The sequence below is a fragment of the Micromesistius poutassou genome, assembly GCF_964030765.1.
Source record: "Micromesistius poutassou genome assembly, chromosome: 18".
Taxonomy (NCBI): Eukaryota; Metazoa; Chordata; class Actinopteri; order Gadiformes; family Gadidae; genus Micromesistius; species Micromesistius poutassou.
In genome coordinates this window covers 5,695,740-5,708,639 of record NC_140288.1, presented here as the reverse complement: position 1 = coordinate 5,708,639, position 12,900 = coordinate 5,695,740, and the positions used below count along the sequence as shown (strand labels likewise).

The 12,900-nt window shown below is 45.8% G+C and overlaps 1 protein-coding gene across 1 annotated transcript in view; it reads left to right on the top strand.

Annotated features, from left to right (window-relative positions):
- Positions 1 to 8,542: 8,542 nt before the first annotated feature.
- Positions 8,543 to 12,900, top strand: part of phf24 (PHD finger protein 24) — a gene marked incomplete at both ends in the record, with an annotated part of 36,255 nt that continues 31,897 nt past the window's right edge. Inside the window, 3 exons of the mRNA XM_084483267.1 lie at positions 8,543 to 8,577; positions 8,679 to 8,783; positions 8,982 to 9,162. Of these exons, the coding sequence (XP_084339393.1) occupies positions 8,543 to 8,577; positions 8,679 to 8,783; positions 8,982 to 9,162 (321 nt within the window). The remainder of the gene's footprint in view (positions 8,578 to 8,678; positions 8,784 to 8,981; positions 9,163 to 12,900) is intronic.

Here is a 12,900-nt window from a genome sequence, read left to right as displayed (position 1 = left end):
CCAGGCACTTCTTACGCAGTTACTTGTGCTGGACAAAACAAAGATCCAGCTATGAGAAGTGCTAAACACTTGTTCGGAATATAACAGATGGCAATGTCTCTCGCCAAACCGCCCATTTCCAGAACGGATCTACACGACGAGAGAGAGAGAGGGTGGTGAGTTGAACATGGCTGATTCACATCTGGACAGAGACCATGTCCACATTTACACTTAGCAAACGGCCGAATTGAATGAACGGCCGAATGTGACGCAGAATTGAGGTGGGAGTGTGTGTCTGATCAGAGGGAGGCGGTGCCCTACTTCATCAGCTGGTATTAATAAACCTCTGGACCTCTGCCCAGGCCCCCCGACGAGACCTGGAGGCCAAGCGGGTCACAACCCCCCCCCCCCCCCCCCCCCACGCCAGCCATGATTAAGCACCGAGTCTTGGTGCTTAGTCTCCAACCTCTCATTGCCCCCCCCCCCCCCCCCCCCCCGCTGTGAGGTCAGGGGGTCAGGTTGTCTGGGGGTCACCTTCGGATGGGGGGGGGGCAGTGGGGGGGGCGGGCCGGGCCGGGGCGGCTGAACTCATCCGTCTTCCAGCGTCCACTCTATCCCACGCTGTTCCCGTGGTTACGAGAACAGGCAGGCAGAACACACATCCTCAGAACTACACACACATACACACACACACACACACAAACACACACACACACACACACACACGCACGCACACGCGCAAGTAAAGCCACAGGCACGCACACTTGCAAGCGCACACGTTCCAGTGCCTCCTCTGAGGGCGTTGGATGTTTAAATGCAAGGGCACACAAACACACACACATACACAAACACTCACACTGACACACACACACACACACACACACACACACACACACACAAACACTCACACTGACACACACACTCACACTGACACACACACACTGACACACACACTGACACTGACACACACACCTGCCTTTGGAAGTGAACTTGGCAGAGGAACTTTTCCAAGCTGTTAATATGACATCCAAAGCTCTTATAATCAGTAACATTCTAAACACCTCTGGTCTATAGCGTCACGGAGGAAGAGCTTGTCTCCGGCTCCCTCCCTCCGCCCAGGCTGGGATTTCATCAGCAGACGACCGCCTACTTTCTGTTAATCTGTTTCCTCCTAAGTCCCTCCACTCCCTGACTATTCATTCAGCTTCCTCTCCCTCTACTCCCTGACTATTCATTCTGCTTCCTCCTAACTCCCTCCACTCCATGACTATTCATTCTGCTTCCTCCACTCCCTGACTATTCATTCTGCTTCCTCCACTCCCTGACTATTCATTCAGCTTCCTCCTAACCTCTTCCATTACCAGACTAGTCATTCTGTTCTGACGGTGATTTATTTCCATAGCATGAATCATATTGCGTATGTCGACCTGGACATGTAAACTGCTGCTGCCAGAGACATGAATTATTCAAACATCCTGGAGGTCTGGTGAGAGTTACAGTCGGATTCTATCAGGTTATGAAGCGGCAGGAAGTGACACGCTCTATCAGATCTGGGACGAGCGTGAGCCTCTGAGGCACTGAGACCTCCTTCCCGTCTCCTCATACTATCCTCTCAGGCCGGAGACCCTGCATCTCCTCCATGCTCGTGTCCTCCACACTGGTCTCTAGAGACAGAGCCTTCGCCTCTCCACCACACTGGTCTCTCAAGACAGAGACCTTGCATCTTCTCCACACTAGCCTCCTCCACCCTAGTCTCCTTCATGCTAGTCTCCTCCACCCTTGTCTCCTCAATGCTAGACTCCTCCACCCTTGTCTCCTTCACGCTAGTCTCCTCCACCCTTGTCTCCTCAATGCTAGACTCCTCCACCCTTGTCTCCTCCATGCTAGACTCCTCAACCCTAGTCTCCTACTCGCTAGTCTCCTCCATCCTTGTCTCCTCCATGCTAGACTCCTCCAACCTTGTCTCCTCCATGCTAGTCTCCTCCATCCTTGTCTCCTCCATGCTAGACGCTAACATCTCTGGTTGAGATCTGATTGAGAAGCTTGTCTAACAAAACAGAAGAGAAACGTTTTAAATGCACCATTCTCTTCTCTGTACTTTAGGTCACCAACATTTTAGTAATCTCAGATTACTCAAAACCTACAATCCAGAAGCCAATCCGAGGTGTTTCCACCAATCACAACACAGCGTAACTATTGGCTGCTCTGTTTTTGTGGGGATGTTTGTTCATAAACACTGTGACGGGATTGGTGCTTCCTCCACACTAACGTTGTGGACAACATGAGGAGGATCTCCTCTGTCACTCTTCAAATGAGACCCAAGATAAGAATATCGGCAGTAAAGGAAAACCAAGACTCTTTAAAGGTTGATAGCAGTGTTGAGTATGTGCATGGTTCACTAAATGTGTGTGTGCGTGTGTGTGTGTGTGTGTGTGTGTGTGTGTGTGTGCATGTGGTAATATTGTGCAGGGTGAACATGCAAAGTGTTTGGCAGCAGTCTATCAGCTTTCAGTGTTAGGACCAAAATCCAATTACCGCTTCGTACCTCTGTGTGTTTGTGCATGTGCGTGCGTGTGCGTGTGTGTGTGTGTGTTACACCAGGGAGAACGAGAGGAACTTTTAAAGGGAGGCTGTTTACTCTGTCTGAAACCACTCTGAGATAAAACCTGAGAGCCCTCCCAACAGTCATAATAATGCTGTTGTTATTGTTATGGCCTCCGGTCTGCAGAACCCTGTTGCCGATCAGGAAACAAGCACTTCATAATGCTGCTTTTCATCTTCATGTTGATCCCTGTTGTATCGGCTGAACTTCTTCCTATTCAGGAAAAAGTTAGTTACACACACAAACCTCCTCAGTTAGTCCTGAGGAGGTTGAAATATGCAGATTTTTAACATTTCTTAAGTTGTAGCCTGATTAAGCATTATGCCACTAGGGGCTAAATTGAATGTTACTTCAAAACATCTAGGAGGGTTTTAAGAACTCTTCTTAGCGATATAGTTCCTCAAGACAGCAAAATGGAGGCCAAACAACACAGGCTAGCATGCTTTGAGATTGTTATCTCAATTTTTTTTTTTTTTAATTGTTCTGCGGTCACAGGTGTGTGGTTAAGCAACAATCCATTTTATGAATACTATTTATGTTTTTTTTATATTTATGTTAATTAGTCATAGAATAATTTGTATCTCAGCATTTAACACAATTTAGATAATTATTGCTAATTTAAGTATGTATTTGATCGATTTTAGACCTTTTTATTGAAGAGTGAGTAAGACATGAAGGTATGGGAGATAGAGGGTTCCTGGACTCGTACTTTAATCAACCTTAATGGAGTCTGGTCCCAAGCAGACAGAATAACATTTTGGGGGAAGTAGCAGACGTGTTTCGCTCTGGAGCCTCTGAGAACATCAACCGTGCTCAGATCTGTAAGCAGGGCAATGAATGTCAACTGAAGTTTATGCAAAAACTGGAGACTCAGAGCGTAATTTTATTTTGGATGTTGTCCCGTTTTGGTACAACGGGCAGGGTCTGGGCTTCAAGTTCAATGAAGATCCCTCAGAGTTTGAACCCCTCTCTCTCTTTCTGCGCTCTCAGAGTCTGAACCCCTCTCTCTCTCTCTGTGATCCTGCCACAGGGTGAGCAGCATGACTGAAACATTTTATCTGGAGATTCTTTTCTTTTTTTTTAGCTTTGCTTCTGAGAAAAAATAAGTTAGAGTCTACACATTATGGAGCTTTTATGCTCCGAATACCATGCTTTCGCTCGCTGGACTGAATAAAGTACCTTGCAATTCAATTTATTTTAAACAAATTATAATGCAGCTTCCTATAGAAACTGAAGACTAAAAAAAGTTGACATTGATGTTTTGATGAATTTGAAAAACATACATTCCACGTGACAGCCTGATGTTCCTAAACGGGAAAAAACAAACAAAATCTCTAAATGAGAGTTAACCACACGGATGACTTCTTCAGTTGCCCGGCAACGGTCTTGAAGTTGCCTTCAAAGGGTTTTGATTGAGCCCACGCGGCGTGAACCTGCATGGAGAGAGGGTTCCCATTCTGGAACAGCGGTGCGTATAAAATGCTAAAATGCGTATAAGTTATACCAAGCGTCTCAGTTTACCCTCTCAGCCGCGAGCATGGTTATATAGCTCTAAGGTTAGACCGAGGCTTATGTATGTATGCATATTCATTGTTAACTCCTTTTGTCTATGAAGAAGAAACCAAAGTGAATATTTTGGCTTTGTGCTAGCGTTCTATTATCCTGTCTCCCCAGCCCTCCTATTGGTCGCCTGGTGACGGCTCGCTCTGCTGTGTTCCTCTCAAGGTCTCTCCCCTCTGGGTTTGGGGAGGTTCTCCTTCAAGTTCTTCAGAAGGCTGAGGGTGTTGCATAATAAGATAAGATAAGATAAGATAATCCTTTATTAGTCTCACAGTGGGGACATTCACAGTGTTACAGCAGCAAAGAGCAAAGAAGACAGTCATGCAAAATACAATAAAATACAAAAAGAAAAATATACAAATAATACAAATAACAGACTATGTACAACAATGCACTTGTTGCACTTGTTACTTGGTGTATATGCATTGTTAGTGAGTGTGTGTGTGTGTGTGTGTGTGTGTGTGTCAGTGAGAGCAGTGCTGATTGTGGAGTCTGGCTGCTGCATGAAGGAGCGTCCTGCGGTCCCTCTCTGTCACACACTCACGGTGTCTATCACTGAAGCTGCTGCTCACTGATGTAATGTCGGCCTGTGAAGCAGTCTGGAACTGTGATGAAGTGATTCATGAATACAATTGATTTGACATGACAATCTATATGATGCCCCTTGAAAATAAATAACCCAATTATTTAAGTTTACTTTAAATCAGGTAGGGGTCAGACATTACAGGGTAGCCTGCTGACATTGGGGTTCGAAATCTGCGGGGAATGGAACAGCCTATACTTAACTATCTGTTGTATTAGTGTCTGATAAACCATACCATACCAATATAACATACCTTGCTGGTCCTAATTCATCTCTGTTAGGACAGGTGAGGCTGTCCTTCAAAATAAAAGTCCTCGGCTAACAAGGCTTGCAAACCTCTTGCATCATCAAAGAGGATTATGGATTCCATTCCATTCACATTTGAGGTATACCAATCCTGTTGATATGTTTCGCTTGAAGTTATTCAATAGTTGCCTTTTTATGAAATATTTTGAGCAAAAAGTTCTCAAGCTTTAATAGACTTTAATGTGCAATAAACATAACACTGTTGTATTAATCTTTTCGTAATTATGTTCCTAATATAAAACATAAAATGTGAATTAAACATAACATAAAATGTAATTATTACATAACCAGTTTTGACCTTGGTGACCACCAGCTCTTCTGCATCATAATGTTAGAACAGCCTATTCATAGAGTCGACAAAGATGCCGCCATCTCTTTCTGGTTTGTCCTCCTCCACTTTGTTGAGAATAGACTGGCCTATGAAATCAGAAGGAAGCAATTATTAGAACATCCCTCTTTGAATGTCTGCGCTATTGAGGAGCGTAGCGTACGCAGACGTGCAGGAGACACGGACACCGCATCACACAGAGGACCACAAAAAAACTCTGCGCTGGCCTTGGTCTCGCTGATGAAGGTCCCTGGGCCGGCTCAGATGTGTCAGGTGAATTTGTAAAGCGCTTCAAAGTGAAGCGGATGGACAGATCTTTACAAGGACAACAGGATTGTCAGGCCAAAAGGGATTTCATTTGGATTGTGTTTGAATACGATTCCCAGTACCCCAACGTATGCACTCACCTTTGGATGAAAGCATCCACCATATTGAATATCCTATAGGAAATACTGCTCAGCCCCCAAGCAGTATTTCACTTCTGTTTGACATAGTATCATAGTTAGTATATGTGTATATACTAACTCCACAACTCCACTATCAAACAAAAACTACCAAAAAGAGGCTTATGTATTCCCTCAGTGGGACTTTGATAGAACGGGCAGACCTTGGGTAGGGTAGAGTGTGAGAGCAGATGCTAAAGGTTGTGAACCACTGATTTAAGAGGAGTTCTCTGAGCACTGATTGGAGCAGTGGGACCCAGCAGGGGGCTGTCAGGAAGGTGCTAACAGGGATGGGGAACTTGGTGGTTAGCACCTCGACTCGACACTTCTCTTCTCTACAAGGACCCGTCCCCGGGCAGAATCCAGGGCTCTGTAATCATTACCACACCACTATGGACGAGAGGAGGGAGAGAGAGAGAGAGAAAGAGAGAGAGACCTTGGAAAGCCACTTCCTAACCCCTGGTTCTCCACACCCAGTGGTGAAGACCTCCTACTAAGTGGGGTGAATAATAACATATGAAAACAATTAATTGGCTCCATGATATCTATTCTGGTCATCTGAGGTCATCTGAGGTCATCTGTCAACTTTTCCACCAAATATGTCTATAGCTGTTCATAGACAGACAGACAGACAGACAGACAGACAGACTGACAGAATATTGTTCCCTGAGGGGAAAATCAGGCATATAATAATTGACGTAATTAGCTAATTCTTTATCTGTATGCATTATATCTATGTCATAGATGTGTTATGTAGGGGAGATCCAGAAGTCGTTTTTGCACCACCTATTTAATGTTTATGTTCACACAAATAACATTTCCATAAACAACCAAGATGGCTACCAATGTTGTGTCACACGTTTCAATGCGTTGATTAGTTGTAAGTGAGAGGTTCGGGACTAATACGCAGTTGTGAATTAGTCTGGCGATGTCAGGCTAGGTAAAAGGTGTATTTCACTGAAATAGATATCTGAGAGGGGGTACATTAGTAAAGAGTGTCTGAGAACCACTGGTGTAGATGACCATGTGACCCAGACTGTAGCAGAAGGACTCGCTGTGCTTGTAGAACCTCACCATGTACAGCAGCCCGGAGCAGGCCTTCAACACATGGACTGTACACAAATTCACATATTAAATACTATTCATGTACCATACACATATTCACATACTAAATACTATTCATGGACCATACACATATTCACATACTAAATACTATTCATGGACCATACACATATTCACATACTAATGGAAAATATGCATATTCACACACTAAATATTATTCATGAACCATACACATATTCACATACTCTATACTATTCATGGACAATATGCATATTGACATACTAAATATAAACAGTATATGTATTTAAATATATCTCAATAAGTGAATAATAATCATAATCATCAAAATAATCATATTTATTATTTTTCTTTTTATTTCGATTTTATATAATCTTCTTATTTGATGTAATCACAATTCGATAATATCACATCACACCTCATTTTATTCACACCGAATTTTAATCTTAACAATTCTTACCATAAACGATTCATATATCATTGTTCACAGACAATAAACCCTGCTCTATTCTCATATTGTGAATCTATCGTTCTTGTACTTACGTACCTAACGTACATAAATTGTCCATATAGATTGGTCGCCTGAATCAGCTTATGTAAATCTCTGAGTGGTTTTTTCTCTAAAGGTCGCTGCAGTTTAAAGTGCAAGCAGTGGCATAAAGGAACTAAGTGGCAATTTGCCTTGGTATTTATCAGAAACTGATCAACATTATATTGGTCCACTGACACATGCACTTTTATTTTCTTTTGAAAATGAAAAAGAGTCTAATCAAAGTTTAGCAGTGAAAAAACACTTAGAGACAGATGGATGGGACATATGTGGGTGGAATATACAGCATTTTTTTTATTCTACGTGGGAGAATTAATGCCTTATGTTATGTCTTATTGACTTGATTTCTTAAATTATGTAAAAATATATATTTTCAAGATAGTGATTAGCTCAATAAATTGTATATAGGTCAAGTATTTATATGCCTACAAATCATATAACGACATATTATGTCAATGCCTTGTTGTTGTATGTGTGTGTGTGTGTGTGTGTGTGTGTGTGTGTGTGTGTGTGTGTGTGTGTGTGTGTGTGTGTGTGTGTGTGTGTGCGCGTGTGCGTGACGTGTGTGTGTGTGTGTGTGTGTGTGTGTGTGTGTAGGCTACGTGTGAGTCATTATGAACAGTGCTGAAAGCCCGTTGTAGCCTCTAAGTGCATCACAGGCCTCATGTTCACACACACATGCTGATTTCTTCCTAATTGTCTTGCATTATCTTCACAAAAAGATAAAAACGTGCTGGAAAATATTCCCCTAATAGGAAAAAGACGGTTTTTGGTTTGACTTATATTTATAATTCCCCAAAGATTTTTGCTAATTTCCCTTAAAACGACATCAAGAAGCATTACACGTGTGTGTGTATGTGTGTGTGTCCTCATGCATGTGTGTGTGTGTGTGTGTGTGTGTGTGTGTGTGTGTGTGTGTGTGTGTGTGTGTGTGTGTGTGTGTGTGTGTGTGCGTGCGTGCGTGCGTGCGTGCGTGCGTGCGTGCGTGCGTGTGTGTGTGTGTGTGTGTGTGCGTGCCCTCATGCAAATCGACCCGAGGGGCGCACGTTGGGGGTGACGTTGGCGTAAACGCATTGGCCGCTGAACGAGTATTTCACCCCGCGTCACTCTCATGAGAAGCCGGGACGGACCAATCGAGAGGCTTCCGTGTGATACCGAGGAGCCCCACAACTTATGAAGCTCAATAATCGCGATAGATTCCGGGCGGTGTGGTGACACCATAATGTGAGCGACCCCGTGCCCTGCAGGAACCGCACTACGCACCACTGTGCCGCCGCCAGCCTTCAAGCAGCTTTCAGCAGCTTCCCAGAGTGTTCTGCCTGCTTCGGCTGCAAGATCTGCTGCATCCATCCGTGCACGGAGCAGAAGGAACGGGCGACGGACCGAGGAAAGATTTCAGCACTGGGAACTGTCCGAAACACCTAACTACTTACCAGCGTCTTGCTCATGAGCTGGAAACCAAACCGACACCCAGGAGATCGTGTAAATCTTGAGACCTAAAGAGCTTTGCAGACTAACCCGCCTCGCAGTGTGTGCGATCATCCGTGCAGTCGGACCCCCGGAGTAGAGGAGCGCACGGACTTCATTCAGGGGAAGTATTGCGATGCTGTGCACGCGGGCGTGAGAGCCGTGAAGACCCCGGGACAACTACACTACTACACGACCACCGTACAGGTGAATATACCCCGCAGCGCGTCCGTGCGCACGCTGCTGCTGCTGCCGCTGCACAATGTGTGTTGTGCACAATGTTGCACAGTGTGTGTTGCACAGCACAGCGGGAACTGTGTGACGAGGAGGTTTAAATATCTCGGATAGACTTGTGTGGTGCATGCGGTGTGGTGACTTGACAGTTTCGATTCCACCCTTGACTTAACCCGGGAGATGAGAATTGTGGATGTCAATGCATGTATATGTGTGTGTGTGTGTGTGTGTGTGTGTGTGTGTGTGTGTGTGTGTGTGTGTGTGTGTGTGTGTGTGTGTGTGTGTGTGTGCGCGCGCGCGCCCGTGTGATGGAGGCGACGGCACTGTGATTGAGGTCACCGCCGGATGGGCGTGGACGCCGCGCGTCCCTTTGAGACTCAAACTACCCGCTTTTAATGAATGAGTGAATGAATTCATGTTCCGGTGAGCATGTAAAGGAGGATTTCTATGTGGGGCTTTGGCGGTGAGAACCAAACACAGTGAATCATTGTTGTCCACCGTTTTGTGGCAATGCATGAATGATATAGCTAATACTCCTACAAAAAGAGACGAATGACCCTGATATGGAGGGCTATCTCCAAAACACCGTTTGCAGTGTCCTCGCTCTCATTGGACACTCAAAAGATGACAACAATAAAGGACCACCAGAGTTTAGGGGCTAAACCCGTCCCAGGCTATGTGTTGGTGTCACGGAACCCCTCAAGTCCCTTATCCCGCCTCCCTCTCAGTCAGACCTGGATGCAGGGGGTGCAGATGTCGCTGCCTCACGCGTCCAGAGTGTGAAAGCATATTGACCCAAAATGACAAAGGTGACCTGAAATGGAGTTCCAAGTTCTCTAACGAACAGCTGCGCTATATGACTGACCCCCTCCCGATACGTGAGTTTTGCTACCTACGACATCTTGTAGGTCAAGATGACCCATGTAGGTCATGCACGCAGAAGGGACGATAGATAACTACAGAAACAGGTGATATTTGACTTGAGGACGCCAAGAGAAGATGTGGACTGGGATAGAGAGGATGTTCAGCAGGAGGATGATGATGATGATGATGATGATGATGATGATGATGATGATGATGTCCCGCCCCGAGACGTCACCTTGGTCCGTCTCCTCCGCCCCGGACGGCTCCTCTTCGTCTCCTGGCTTTCTTTCTCTGGTCTTGCCATTTGTTGGCTGGTTTTTGTCCATCTCTACGTATGGCTGCTGGCAGAGAGCCTTCTGTAGAGCGCAGCCTGCTGCATGCCAATCAGCCGACCCGACACTTTTCACCCGTCTTTACAGTGCGTGTGAAAATACACTTTAACCCCCCTCTCTCTCTCTGTCTCCCTCTCTCTCTCTGTCTCCCCCCCCCCCTCTCTCTCTCTCTCTCTCCCTGTCTCTGTCTCTCTCTCTCTGTCTCTCTCTCTCTCCTCTCTGTCTCTCTCCCTCCCTCTCTCTCTCTCTCTCTCTCTCTCTCTCTCTCTCTCTCTCTCTCTCTCTCTCTCTCTCTCTCTCTCTCTCTCTCCCCCTGTACGGGTCACTTAAGAGTTGTTCCGGCGGAGGAGGGCCCTTGTCTTTATGTTTATGGCATCGTTGTCTGGCCCCGGTGGAATATTTCCCTCTGAAGTGATAAGGATGAGGCTGTCCAAACGATATAACCCAATCATTTAATAGTCCTGCTGTTTGTTATGTCTGCTGATATGAGAGAGAGAGAGAGAGAGAGAGAGAGAGAGAGAGAGAGAGAGAGAGAGAGAGAGAGGGAGAGAGAGAGGGAGATAGGAACCATGTGTGGCATGTGTGTATTTCTGTGCCTGTGTTGGATTGTATGTATGCATGCATGTGTGTGAGATTGTGTATGAATGTGTTTGCATATGTGGATGCATGCATGTGTGTGTTAGTTTGTGTGCATGTGTGTGTATGTCCTTGTGTTTTCATGTGTGTGTGTGTGTGTGTGTGTGTGTGTGTGTGTGTGTGTGACTTTATGATGTGTTGTGTGTGTGTGTGTGTGTGTGTGTGTGTGTGTGTGTGTGTGTGTGTGTGTGTGTGTGTGTGTGATTGTATGGTTGTGTGTGTGTGTGTGTGTGTGTGTGTGTGTGTGTGTGTGTGAGAGAGAGAGAGAGAGAGAGAGAGAGAGAGAGAGAGAGAGAGAGAGAGAGAGTGTGTATGTGTGTGAGTAAGTGTGTGTATTTGGCCCCTAATTATGTGTTGGCCTGCTGCTGCAGAGACCTTTGTGAAGTTGTTAGTAAAATGATTTCCACATCTCTGCCTCTTTAGTCTCTATCTCTGGTTTATAGTCTCTGGTCTCTTGTCTCTAGTCTCTGGTCTCTATCTCTGGTCTATGGTCTCTGGTCTCTATCTCTGGTCTATGGTCTCTGGTTCTTTAGTCTCTAGTCTCTGGTCTCTAGTCTCTGGTCTCTGGTTATTTAGTCTCTGGTCTCTGGTCTCTGGTCTCTAGTCTCTAGTCTCTGGTCTCTGATCTCTAGTCTCTGGTTCTTTAGTCTCTGGTCTATGGTTATTTAGTCTCTAGTCTCTGGTCTCTAGTCTCTGGTCTGGTCTCTAGTCTCTGGTCTCTGGTTCTTTAGTCTCTGGTCTCTGGTTCTTTAGTCTCTGGTCTCTGGTCTCTGGTCTCTAGTCTCTGGCTCTTTAGTCTCTTGTCTCTAGTCTCTAGTCTCTGGTTCTTTAGTCTCTGGTCTCTAGTTTCTGGTCTCTAGTCTCTAGTCTCTGGTCTCTGGTCTCTGGTGTCTGGTCTCTAGTCTCTGGTCTCTGGTCTGGTCTCTGGTCTCTGGTCTCTGGTCTGGTCTCTGGTCTCTAGTCTCTGGTCTCTGGTCTCTAGTCTCTGGTCTCTGGTTCTTTAGTCTCTGGTCTCTGGTCTCTAGTCTCTGGTCTGGTCTCTGGTCTCTAGTCTCTGATCTCTAGTCTCTAGTCTCTGGTCTCTGGTTCTTTAGTCTCTGGTCTCTGGTCTCTAGTCTCTGGTCTGGTCTCTGGTCTCTAGTCTCTGGTCTGGTCTCTGGTTCTTTAGTCTCTGGTCTCTGGTTCTCCGTTCTCTCTGGGACCAGTTCCCATGCAGAGCCATCATATTGTGGTACTTCCGATCACCAACCCCACCTTCCCTCTCTCTCGCTCCCCTTCCTTTCTCTCCGTCCCTCCCTCCCTCCCTCCCTCTCTCCCTCCCCCTCTTCTCTTGAAACAAGGGACTGAAAGGGTAGGCTGGTTAAGGATTCCAAACATACCATGTGACCTCCATCGGCCCTGGGAAGAGACTCACACTGACACAACTACACAACAACTAGACAATAGCCACACAACTACACAAAAACGACACAAAATCTACACAACAGCTTCACAGAAACTACACAGTAGCTATACAACAACTACATGACAACAGGGGTTGGCAGTGGCTGAGGAGGTAGAAAATAGTCGTCTGGCAGCCGTAAGGTTGCGTGTTCCATTCCTGCCTCCTCCCCACACTACAAGATAAATGTCCCGATATCGGGGCCGATTTGCCCCTTACGAGAATCGGGGTGGCGTTCCCATGGCAGCCGAATCGGGACGAAAATCGGCCAAGATTATCCTGTCTGCCGTAGTGTTCTAAGATAGAATCTCATAAACTTAAGACCTCCCGATCTCAAAATCGGGGTTATCCAACATGTTAGATATTTTCGGCATGTTGAGTGTGTAGTCAACATAATAGCGACGCACGCACACACAAACACACACGCAAAACACACACACACGCTGACCCGAAGGTGCTCCATAATGCCAAAGCGCATTCAATTCTCACTTTTCA